We start from the raw sequence: 12,071 nt of genomic DNA, 5'->3' as shown, positions 1-12,071 counted from the left end.
CAACCGCGGGGTGGTCAGTCCTACTATTATCGTCTTGTCGGTCGTCGCCATCATCAGCAGGGTCGGAGGCTTGGTCTAATGGTTCAGGTTGTATATTCGTTGGCGTTTCTGACAGCTGTTCCTTGGCTTCTTCAGGTGATGTCACGGTTCTCACCAGTCTTTCCGGAACCCACACTGGTTGACGTCCTGGTTCCTGGGGAAAAACACAAACAGAGCCTCTGGCCCAGCTGAGCACCGGGTCAGGGCCTTTCCACTGCCCCGACAGGACATCCTTCCAACGGACTAGACCTCTATGCGGAGGACTCGGGGTGGTGTGTTGCAGGGCAGGTGTCATTCCTTGTGAATTTTCGTTTAAAAAATTATATGTGAGCAAGGCTACAGACAGTCGAGCTTTTGGGGACAGGCCGTGGCCTATACCCTCTTTCTGTTTTTTAAGCAAGTCTTTGAGAGATCTGTGCGCTCTTTCAATGATTCCTTGCCCCTGAGGGTTATAGGGGATGCCATGTTTTAATTGGACATCCATGTTGTCACAAAATTTTTGGAAGGATTTACTAGTGTAGGCAGGCCCGTTATCCGTCTTTAACGTCTTTGGCTTACCCCAAGCTGCCCATGCAGCAAGGCAGTGTGCAATGACGTGGGAGACTCTTTCTCCTGGTTCAGTAGAGGCAAATAAAACTTGGGAGCATGTGTCCACCGACACATGTAAGTACTTGATCTTACCATACTCTGAATGATGAGTGACATCCATCTGCCAAGTATCCCCTGGGGTGAGACCCCTAGGGTTGACCCCAACCGAGGGGACTGCTCTCTGCTCTGCACAATTGTTGCAGGCTCGGACAATATCTCGAGCAGCTGCACGTGGTATGCTGAACCACTTAGCTAGGGTACCTGCGTTGATGTGAAACTTGGCATGGAATTCTCGGGCTTGTTGATACGGTACCAGCGTCGGAAAGATGTGCAGCTGTCGAGTGGCTACATCTGCGCTATGGTTCCCCTGGGCCATAGGGCCAGGCAAACCTGTGTGGGCTCTAATATGGGTTATGTAAAAAGGGTGTTGCCTGGTCCATATAACCTCCTGTAGTTTGGCAAAGAACGTCCTTACTGTAGAGGAATGTTTAACAATGCCCACCGTTTCTAAAATTTGTACAGAGTTCACAACATAAGCAGAATCCGAGACGACATTTAAGGGCTCGGAAAGGCTTTCCAGGACTGCAATGATAACCTGCAGTTCTACCCATTGAGGCTTTTGTGGTTGGAAGAGCACTGTTTTAGGAGTGTCCCCCTCCACACAATACGCCCCTGTTCCAGAGCTGGAGCCGTCCGTGTATACGGTGGGGGCGCCTGCTAGTGGCCTAGGAGAGGTTACTTTGGGAAAAATCACTGGGTGCCGGGTGACAAACTGCAAGAGAGGAGCCTTAGGGAACTGATTGTTAATGGGACCAAGAAATGTACACCGGAGAATGGCCCATTGATCTATGCATCCGGTGAGTATCTCAAGCTGCTGGGAAGAATAAGGCACCCTGAGATTTTTGGGCTGCTGACCGAAATGCTGCACAGCCCTTTTAATGCATTCTAGGGCCAAGTCTGCAACCGCTGTAGGATAGTGCTCTAGGACTTTTTTGGGGGAAACTCCAGGGTGGACCCAGAGCAGCGGCCCCCGCTGCCACAGTACCGCAGTGGGCTGTAATTCTGTCGGCAGCACGCAGGCTTCAAAAGGCTCATCAGGGTCTATTCTCTTCAATGCAGCGCCACTGAGCGCCTGTTCCACCTGGCATAGTGCTCGCCTTGCTTCTGGAGTGAAGCTTCGAGGTGAGTTTATATTAGAATCCCCCTTCAACAGGTCGAACAAAGGTGTTAGTTTGACATTGGGTATTTTTAGGTATGGACGGATCCAATTGATATCTCCCATGAGTTTTTGTAGATCATTGAGAGTGTGTATATTGTCTAGCCTGAGAGACACCTTTTGGGGGGAAACATGAGTGGGTGCGACTTTCGCCCCCAGGAAAGTGGTAATGTTAGTCATTTGGATTTTTTCAGGGGCAATCTCTAGGTTAGCTTCTCTAAGACTAAGGACTAAATGTGACAAAACTGTTTTAAGAAGATCTGTGTCTCTATGGGCTAAGAGAATGTCATCCATATAATGGATGATTTTCACTTGAGGGAACTGCTGCCGAGTGCTAGCTAGCTTCGCAGCGACATACAGCTGGCACATGGTAGGACTATTAGCCATGCCTTGGGGCAGGACTGTCCATTCAAAGCGTTGACAGGGCTCCTCTTGATTACTAGAGGGCACAGTAAAGGCAAACTTAGGGGTGTCTTCAGGGTGGAGCGGAATAGAAAAGAAGCAATCTTTCAGATCTATGATGAAAATCGACCAGTGCTCCGGTAATGCCGAGAGGAGGGGCAGTCCCATCTGAACGGGCCCTAAAGGCTCCATGCAATCGTTAATAGCTCTTAGATCATGTAGCAGTCTCCATTTACCAGATTTCTTTTTTATTACGAATATAGGGGTGTTCCACGGTGACGTGGAAGGGGCGATATGGCCCTTTTCTAGTTGTTCTGATACTAGGGCGTGCAACGCTGCAAGTTTTTCCTGTGGCAAGGGCCACTGAGGCACCCACACCGGAGCCTCGGTTTTCCATTTTAGTTTTATAGGTGTGGGTGGGAATCTCTCCTCAGTGGCCCCTATGAAAAACCCAAGCCTCGTCTGTCAGACTTGGGGGCAGCTTGTATAGGCTCCGCACGTCCGTGCAGTGAAGCTCCTAAACCCTTGCCGGGGGTATACCCCATTTCTTTTAGCAGTCGCTTAGAGGTTGGGGAGTAGCCGCTAATTAAAGTAACATCCATTTGGGTCAGAATGTCTCTTCCCCACAAAGACACAGGCAGGGCTAATACATAAGGCTGGAAACTGCCTTGGTGTCCTTCTTCATCGGCCCAATGAAGGGCAGCTGCACTGAGCATGGGCGCTGAAATTTGGCCTATTCCTCTAATGGGCTCTTCCGCCCTGCTCGTTGGCCAGGTGGGGGGCCATTCTTGTTGTCTTATGATAGACCGATCGGCCCCTGTATCGAGCAGGCCCAAGAAAGATCTGCCTTGCACCTTAATGGTTAGCATAGGTCGAGACTCCAGGGACATATGGAGTCCCTCAAAAATCGCTCCACTGGATCCGAACCCTTTTTCCCCTCTCTGTCTGATTCTGCTTGGAAAGACTGCATGTAAGCTGGGTAAGAGCAGGAGCTGCGCCAGCTTATCACCTTCTGCAATGACTAAGGTGCCCCGCTGAGATTGAACCATAACTTGGGCACGGCCTGTGAAATCTGAATCTACAAGTCCTGGTATAACTGTTAATCCTTTCAGGGCCGTGGATGCTCTTCCCAATATGAGCCCTACAGTACCAGCCGGTAAGGGCCCCTTGAAGGAGGTCCCTACTAACTGGACACCCATGGAGGGGGTTAGTACGAGTCTGGAGGTGGCACAGAGGTCCAGTCCTGCTGAGCCGGGGGACGCACGAATTTGATCGGATCCTGTGTTGTCGAATGGCATGCAAGGGGGTCCGTCGAAAGGGCGGACCCCCTCTTCCCGTTTTTTGGAATCTGCTCGGGGCGGCCAGAGAGGCGTCTACCCTGTGCATCGAAAACCGATTTACAGTCTTCTGCGCGGTGGGGGCCTTTGTGGCAACGGCCACACGGCCTGGTTGCTGCACCTGGTTCGCCAAACCGTTGAGTGGCAGGGGGTTGACGTCTATTGGGACAATCTCTCTTAAAGTGCCCTGATTGGCCACAGCCATAGCACCCGTTAGACTTTGCCCCTAAGGTTCTCGGGCTTTTTGTAGCCACCTGTAGGGAGCTGGCTAGCATGGCAGCTAGACCTGCATTAGTTAAAGGGCTGCCAGCATCTCTACAGAGCCTGACCCACTCTGTCAAATTTTTTGCTCTGTTTTGTGCCAGGATAACTTTGCACTCCTTGTTGCACTGCTCAAAAATCATTTGCTTAACCACAGTCTCTGCTACTCCTGGATCTGAGAAGATTCTCTCAGCTGCGGTTTGCATCCTGGCTACAAAATCCGCAAATGGTTCTGTGGGGCCTTGGTGTATATTGCTGAGTGAGGCCTGAGCCTCTCCCTCACCTGTTAGCTTTTTCCAGGCACCCACAAAACAGCGGAAGATCTGGGCATAGACCTCTTGTGGGAAACCCGTTTGGTTCTGGGCATGGGCGCCTCTCCCCAACAGCATGTCAGCATTCCACCCGCCACGTCTCCCCGCCGCATTCCTTGCGGCCTGCTCTTCAGCTAACTCCTCAAACCATGCTTTCCAATCTATGAATTGGCCTGACGGCAAGCAAGCACGGGCTAGCTGAAAAATATCTGCGGGTGTATGATTTAGAGCAGAGAGGTTCTCGATCATGTTCAAGGTATAAGGGGCATTGGGGCCATACTGATGGACGGCCTGCCTCAATTCCCTCAATAGTTTGTAATCATATGATTCGTGCCGATTGCCACCTTGGGGATTGATAATAACCGGGTACATTTCTGAGACTGGCTGCGGCTCAAGTGGCTGGTAGCCACCCAGCATGCCAAAAGGTCTAAATGTTGTGAAAGGGTTCCATCTCCAGAAATGTCTCCCACCACTACCTAATGGCAAAGGGTCCTGAGGGCCTGTATACTCGGGCGGGGGGTACGGCAAAGGTTGCCCCTCCCCTGACCGACCCATCGGGGTTTCCGGGTCTGGCAGCAAAGGATAATTACATTTACTGGGTATGGCCACTAGAGGGAGCTCTCGGCAAGGTCCTTTGGTGGGACCGCCCAAGGCGTCAGTTGGGAGCTGGGGTGTCCCTGGGGGTGCAGCGGTAGACATTGGCGGGGCGGAAGGCCGCACGGGTGTGGCGGGAGGCTCCTCCCACTCAATTAGCGGGGATGCTTCCGCCTTCTCGTCAGTATCGCTATCTGACTCTGAGTCAGAGTCACTGGACTCCGGCGGTTTGCCCTTACAGGAGCCGTCCGCTGACGAAACTGACTGGGTTTCTTGGAGCGCGCACCGTGCTTCTTGCAAGACAGAGGACGGGCTTAGGCCGGTAGCCGATTCTAGTTCAAGGACCGCACGGACGGTCTCCCATATGGGTACTAGAATCGCGTCCATACACACGCCCGTCTGGCGCGCTCGGTCTATGTCGCGACCGAGCTTCATCCAAGAGGGTAGGCTAAGGCTGCCGGTGCAGGCAAACCAAGGGGCAAAAGTATCAACATCATCAAGAAAACGCTGAAGGGAGCTTTTCCTGACCGAGATACCCCGTTGTTTCAAAAGGTTCTTTAAGGGAGCTAAGAGAGGTGAACTTCCGGACTGCCCCATGATTGCAGTCGGCACTATACTTCATCACTCGGAGAGCTCTTCCGAGTCCCCCGGGGTCACCTGAAAACCCACGGGCCCTAACTATCATGTAATAAGACGCACTCACCTTCTCGCGTTGATCAGGCGCGGGAAGTCCGCCGTAAGCTCGACGCGCAGCGCTGCTCTCCTCACAGAGGGACCGTCGAGAGCGAGGCAGGAGGAGGAGCTTCCCCGTACGGGCCACCACTTGTCCGGCGCTGCCCCGCTCGGTCCCCGGTTCCCGGCCGGCGAGGGGAAACAGGGAAGGAGAGAGAGAGATGCAGACTGCGCGAACTAACCTGGTCATGAATCACGACTCGAACCACACAGCAGTTGTGAAAGCAAGCCCTTTACTACAGCTAGATGAACATTCTGTGTTACTGGTTCCCACACGGGGCACGGCGCCTCGTGGGAGAGCAGCCTCGATGTGGCCGTCAGGCACGGCTCCTTGTGGGCTGTCTCACCCTACCCCGTCCGGGTAAGACCTTTTATACACAATTAACAACCAATAAGCTTCTAGGCTAGTATCGCGCATACAGGATTTCGATTGGTAGGAGCGGGTGGCGGATACATGCGTCACTATGCGGAAACAGGATGCAGGCGCCATCTTGGCTCACTCGATGGGCGGGGGTAACTCTAGAGCAGGCTGCAGCGCATACGCTAGGCCCGATTCGGGAGGCGGCTTTCCACATGGAAGCTCATAGAGATAGAAATTAGAGTACCGTTTGCCAGGGGCATCAAGCAGGGGCAACGGGGAACTAATGCATAATGGGTATAGGGTTTCTTGACCCAGCAATTCTGCTCTTAGGTATTTACCCAATATAAATGAAAGCAGAGGTCCACAAAAAGATTTGTACAAGAATGCTCATAGCAGCTTTATTCATCACAACCAAAAAATGGAAACAACTCAAATGTCCATTGGGAGGTGAATGATGAACATATTCTGATATAGTCAGTCATACAATGAATACTATTCAGCAATAAAAATGAACTTATAATATAGGCACTGTAAATCTCAGACACACCAAATAACACATCCTTTATGATTTCATTTATATGAAATTTAAGAACGGGCTAAACTTATTTATAATGAAAAAAATGAGAATGGTGGTTCTAGGGTGAGAGAGGCTCAGGGATTGATTAGAAAGGGATTGGAAAAGGTTTCTGAGGGTGATGAAAATTTTTTTATCATGATTTCTGTCATACTTTGGCCAAGATTCATCAAGTTGTTCACATAAAGTCTGTACATTTTATCATTTTATGCTGTGTAAATGTACCTTAGTAAATTAAAGGGCGGCTTGTTGGAATAGAAACTTCAAGTGAGAGAGAAGTGGAAATATAACCAGAAAAGTAGATGAAAGATTGGCCATGCTGGAAGTGTGGGGCTAGAAATTTCAATCCTTATCCTAGGGATAATGACAAGCAATCGAAGGTTTCTCAACAGAGGAATGGCATCAATCTCATGGTTTAGGAAAATGAGTCTGACAGTAAAATAGAGAATTATATTTTTTCTGAGCATAAGTAAAACAAATATTCCTTTAGCATATGCTTATTTTAATTGCAATTGTAGTACTGAATGCCTCAATATATTAAACAAGGGCTTCCATGATTTCTATAAAGTTACAGATAGCCTAAGACCATTACAGAATAGCATTCATTATACTAATAAGCACATGTAGCTCTTCACATACCATAAAAAAGCACATTTATTTTTCAATAGTGGAGATAGAATCTGACTGAACCCTGACCCTTAATTTTCATGAAACCAGCTAAACATAACTGTAAAATAGCTGTCAGATGTCAGAATAATCAAAGAAGAGAGTGACACTGAAAAACTCATAAAACTTACACTGTTAGTGCTGAAGGTGAGCCCTACCCACAGAAGTAGTTACTTGCCCAGATACTTACATCCAGTTCTTGATAAAGCCAAGACTGAAATCCAAGGTAGATATTATTATCCTCATTCTCTACATAAAGAAACTGAGACTCAAAAGTTAAGGGACTTGCCCTGTCATACAGCTAAGAAGTTGGCAGTCAGAATTTGAATTAGGTTATTCACAGCTACAGACATTGCACACATAACCACTGCTTTACTTCTTCCCTAGTAAATGCTGATACAGCACCAAGGAGAATTTAGTGAATCACAACAGAGGTCAGGAATATTTATTTCTTAATTAGCCACTGAAATAACTTGTAGGGGCTTGTAGGCTTAGGTGTGGGGTTTTCTGACTCCATATCTAATGTCCTTTCGCTAGTCACACCATGAAATGGACCTGGATTATTATAGAATATTACTTATTTTCTCGTGCCCTATTTTCTTCATGTACAAAATGGGGATAATACCACCAATCTTACAGGGTTTTTCTAAGATTTAAAATTTATGCAATACAAAGTACCATGCCCTTTGCCTGAATTTAGTCCAAGCTCCAATAATGAAAGATTTTAAAAATTTTGCAGCATCCCCATAATTTGTATTTTTTAAAATGCCCTCTTACTCCCTGTTTTTTACAGCTTAAAAAACCTAAAATGGAAAGGGCCCATGGACTTGTCAAAGACAGCAAGAAAGTACAGAAACCATTAAATCATATAACATACTACAAAGAGTCATGGGGGGAAACCAAGACATGCAGCAAGTCCTCCTATCCAAATGTAATTAGGACTAGAAAAAGACCACTTAACAGAAAAGAGATCCAGGTTTTATAGGATATAGTGGAAGAAAAAAAGATTTGAGACACTGTAGAAAATTTAACTAAAAACTGAAAATAATTTAGCAAAAATTTAGATTATAAATACTGGAATGTACTGTAAGAGAGGACACAAGGAACTAATTCTAATCTGGTAAGTGATTTAGGACTTAATATTAAAATATGTGATTTTTTTCATTTTCTCCATGTATCAGAGATAATACATTAATTGTAACATTGGAAGGTTGAAAGAGCTAATGTGAAAGCATTATGCCTTTCTCATGAGGTACTCAATAAATAAAACCACTGTTCCATCATAACTTGGGATTAATCATTATTGGAAATAATGCCTTACCATAGTAAAATCACAAGTATCTAAGTGAATATTCTAACGTATGTGAAGCTGCATGCTCTTAGGTGTTCGTCAAAGACTTCCTAATCAAATAGCTCATCATGCAAAATCAAGCTCACTGATAAAAAGGCAATGATGGTAATGGCATTCACCTAAAAGAGATTACATACAAATATATGTATAATGTTACAAACTTTCTGTCGAAAATGTATGATATTACTTAAGTAATATTCAATATGATATAAGCTTGCTTTCTACTGTTTCAGAAAAAAAAGAGGTTGCATTGTCATATTAAATGCAATTCCAGTTACTATTCCAGTCTTTAAACAGTGTATTTGTTATAAATAGATAAAAACTTCTTTCCTGATAACCAGCTCTAGACCTTTGGAAAGATGCTATGGAAAGCTTAGCAAATTTGCTCTTCTCTACCAGGACAATCTTTGAACCAAAAAGAATAACAGCCACAAGGAATGAGAAAGGCACAAACTTGATTTTTCTAGAATTTAATATTTTAAAAAAGACAGAAAATATAAAAGTTATCAAAAAAAATTTTAAGTTTCATTTAGAGGCTAATTGATAGTGCTGAAACTCTTATAATTGATTTAAGGTAAAAATTAAAAATAATATGGAAAATGCATTAGCTACAGTTGTCCAATGTACAGCCCACCTACAAAAAGGCAGGACAAAGCAAGCTGACCTGAGAAAATAACCACATCATGACATTAGTAACAAATTTCAAATGGTTTCCGTTCTCAAGGCCCAAAAGAAGGATCATCTTGCATGCTTAAATTCTACTTCTTCAAGAATCCACTCAATGCCATTCAAAAAACCAGTTAGACTTTCAGCTTCTGTATCCTGGACCTATGAACAGATAAGAGAGAATGTTGTCAGTAAGAAACTGAGTCCAAGTCTTTATGAGATTAGGAGAGAGATTTTTCTAGACAACAAGAATAGAACTAAAAAAAACCTCAATAAACTTTGGACAAGTCACTGAAGTTTTATCTTCCATAGAGATTAGATTAAAAATATGATCTTCTCTTATATCTTATGATTATTACCAATATGAGGCTTGTTACTTATCATGGAGCTCAGCTTTGGAAATGGGAGAAGCTACCATTCCATGAGTTACTTAAAATATATTAGGGGAAAAAATTCTTCCAAAGATACACTTTGAAAACTAAAGTATCTTTGAATGAACCCAGCTAGTCATCATGTTGCAAAAATGTGTAGTCTGCCACTCCTAATAGTAAAGCTAAAATTTCCCACCACTCATGAAGCTTTCAAACTGTATTCCAAAGAGCCTCTAGGGCGCCATGGGAAGGATGGGGAAAGAAGGCAGAATATCCTCTAACTTTTTCAGCCAAGGTATTTTCTATTTTAATTTTTCTTTATCTCTTTTACCCAGGGACTTTCATGTAAGGTTTCATTTGAAGAAAGGATTCCATGAATAAACAAAGTTTGAAAAGCAATAAAAATAAGATGGGATCTATATTTTTGATGGCCCTTAAAGCATAGTACATTAGTGTGGAAAATCCATGATAGTGGCATCTAAAAAAAATCCATAAATGCTATCTCACTTTTTCCATGGAAAGAGGGCAAGTAGGAGCAAGTGATCACCTGAGATTTACTATTACCAATCAAATATCTCCCACCAATTAAGCTATTAAAACTGACTTTAGAATGCTATTCCATTAAAAAGGATGAATAGGAAAGAATTTTAAAAATATAAAATAGAGTGAAAATAGAATGAAGTATGATTTTTCTCATCAGAGATGACAGAACCTTACCATCCATGGGTGGTTTAGAAGATTCAAGCGCAGTTCATGGGCCAAATAAAAACAGGGCATTCTTTTTACATCCGCTTGAGAAATACAAGATAAAACCAGCATTGGTCTTCCTGAAGAGCCAAAAGCTGGATCTGTCATTGCCATTATATGAGAAAATTCATCTTGCCATTCATGTCCTAAGGAATGTAAGTCAAAACCTTTGATTTGCATTAGTTATAATGATTAAAAAATAAAAACAAAACAAAATAACAACAAAAATAAAACAATTGTGAAAACAAGAAAACAAAAAAATTACCAGGATCCACACATATCAAACTGCCTATATTGCTGTGTTCAATTACTGATCTGTCCTAAAACCAGATTAGGTAATTTTTTTTTAAACTTTCAAAGTACAACTTAACAAGTAGTTATATAGGAAATTTCCAAAAATGTTATGAGTTAACAGTACCATAGTTCGTTATTTCCTTATTGTGAGATATAACATATATACAAACAGGTGATAACTTTCAAATTACAATTTAACAAGTAGCTCTAGAGCAAATTTCAAAGAATGCTATGGGTTACAGTTCCACCATTTCAATTCTTTCCTTCTAGCTATTCCAGTACACCAGCAACTAAGGAAAAGAAAATTATATAGAGATTCAGTATCCATAATCCTTTGTTAAATTCCATCTTGTCTGTTGCTACCCCTTTCTCTAGTTTAATTACTTTCCCAATCTTCAGGGATGTCTAGGGAGTGACCACTCTAACTTGTTCATGGGGAAAAGGGGTGTTGACATTATGGGAAAAGGGGGCACACCTGATTGATGTTCTTGAAGTGGCTATTGCCTCTGGGTTTTGGGACTTAGCTGGCGTAGGAACTCTCAGAGGATTTAAGTTTCTGAAGAATAAACTTAGTGAGTGAAACTTTTTATAGAATCCCAGATAGGGATCCGGGTATTCTTTACGGTTCTCAGGACTACTGTTGACTTGTGCTTAGTATTTTAAATGGAACTAAAGTGAAAAAAAAAACAACAACAAAACAACAAAACACAGTACCATTCAGATGTCTCTATAGTTCAAAAGCAAAATTGCTTTGACATAGTTATTTTCCTCTTACAAATATGTAGTTGTTACTACCCCTTATTTCAAAGGCCTTCCTTTCAGAAACGTAACAAATCTCAGCACCACAAAGTTTGACAGCACTGGGGTTATGTAGCATACATTTGTTTCCATTTATAATCTCCAATTTTCTTTCTCCCTTTGTACTTTCTCACTTTCTTCTTTTCTCTCTTCAGTATTACGTTCCATATCCTTAATGATGAGTAACAATACAAAAAGAAGTTTTTCATTGACCTTATAGGTAACAAGCCCAATTCCATGATTCATTAAACAAGCATATATTAAGTGCTTTTGATATGCCTAGAATAGATGGTATGGTCAAAACTCATAGGCATTGGAGTCACACAGACATGGTGACCATACCATGTAAGTTATACAAAACAGAGGGCACCTGAAGCCAGCAGAGGTGTGAAGGAAGGCTACTATGCAACTGGACCATGCAATGCCCCCAGAGTTAATTTCCCTAAAGCCTCGACAAGAGCCAAGCTGTCACAGTGTGTGTTCACAACAAGGGTTACCACACACAGAATTGCCCCCTCTCTTGTTAACCCCCATCTTCGAGGCCAGAGGATTTTTTACCAGGATTCTGGGGTGTTTCTCCTTCTTTCCTCCCTCCAAGATCTTCTCATGCCAACCAGCTTCTCCTGGGGAATTCATCAAAACTTTCATTGGAGTTCCCAACTTGTGGCCTGCCCTAAGGAATTCAGACTTGCTAATCACCACAGTCACTTGAAGAAACTGAGATATTAACAAGTTAACATTACCTAAAATCTTTCAGCCTGAA

General features: G+C 43.8%; 1 protein-coding gene across 2 annotated transcripts in view; it reads right to left on the bottom strand.

Annotated features, from left to right (window-relative positions):
* Positions 1-6,213: 6,213 nt before the first annotated feature.
* FBXO4 (F-box protein 4) overlaps positions 6,214-12,071 on the bottom strand; it is a 30,362-nt gene continuing 24,504 nt past the window's right edge. Inside the window, exons 6-7 of one of the 2 annotated variants that reach the window (XM_037798971.1) lie at positions 10,187-10,383; positions 6,214-9,260 (exon numbers count right to left, since the gene is read on the bottom strand). In XM_037798971.1, coding sequence (XP_037654899.1) covers positions 9,171-9,260; positions 10,187-10,383 — 287 coding nt within the window. In that variant the 3' untranslated portion in view covers positions 6,214-9,170. The remainder of the gene's footprint in view (positions 9,261-10,186; positions 10,384-12,071) is intronic. The other variant, XM_037798972.1, reaches the window with a different exon arrangement.

The sequence above is a fragment of the Choloepus didactylus genome, chromosome 11 (assembly GCF_015220235.1).
Source record: "Choloepus didactylus isolate mChoDid1 chromosome 11, mChoDid1.pri, whole genome shotgun sequence".
Taxonomy (NCBI): Eukaryota; Metazoa; Chordata; class Mammalia; order Pilosa; family Megalonychidae; genus Choloepus; species Choloepus didactylus.
This window is presented reverse-complemented; position numbering and strand designations above follow the sequence as displayed.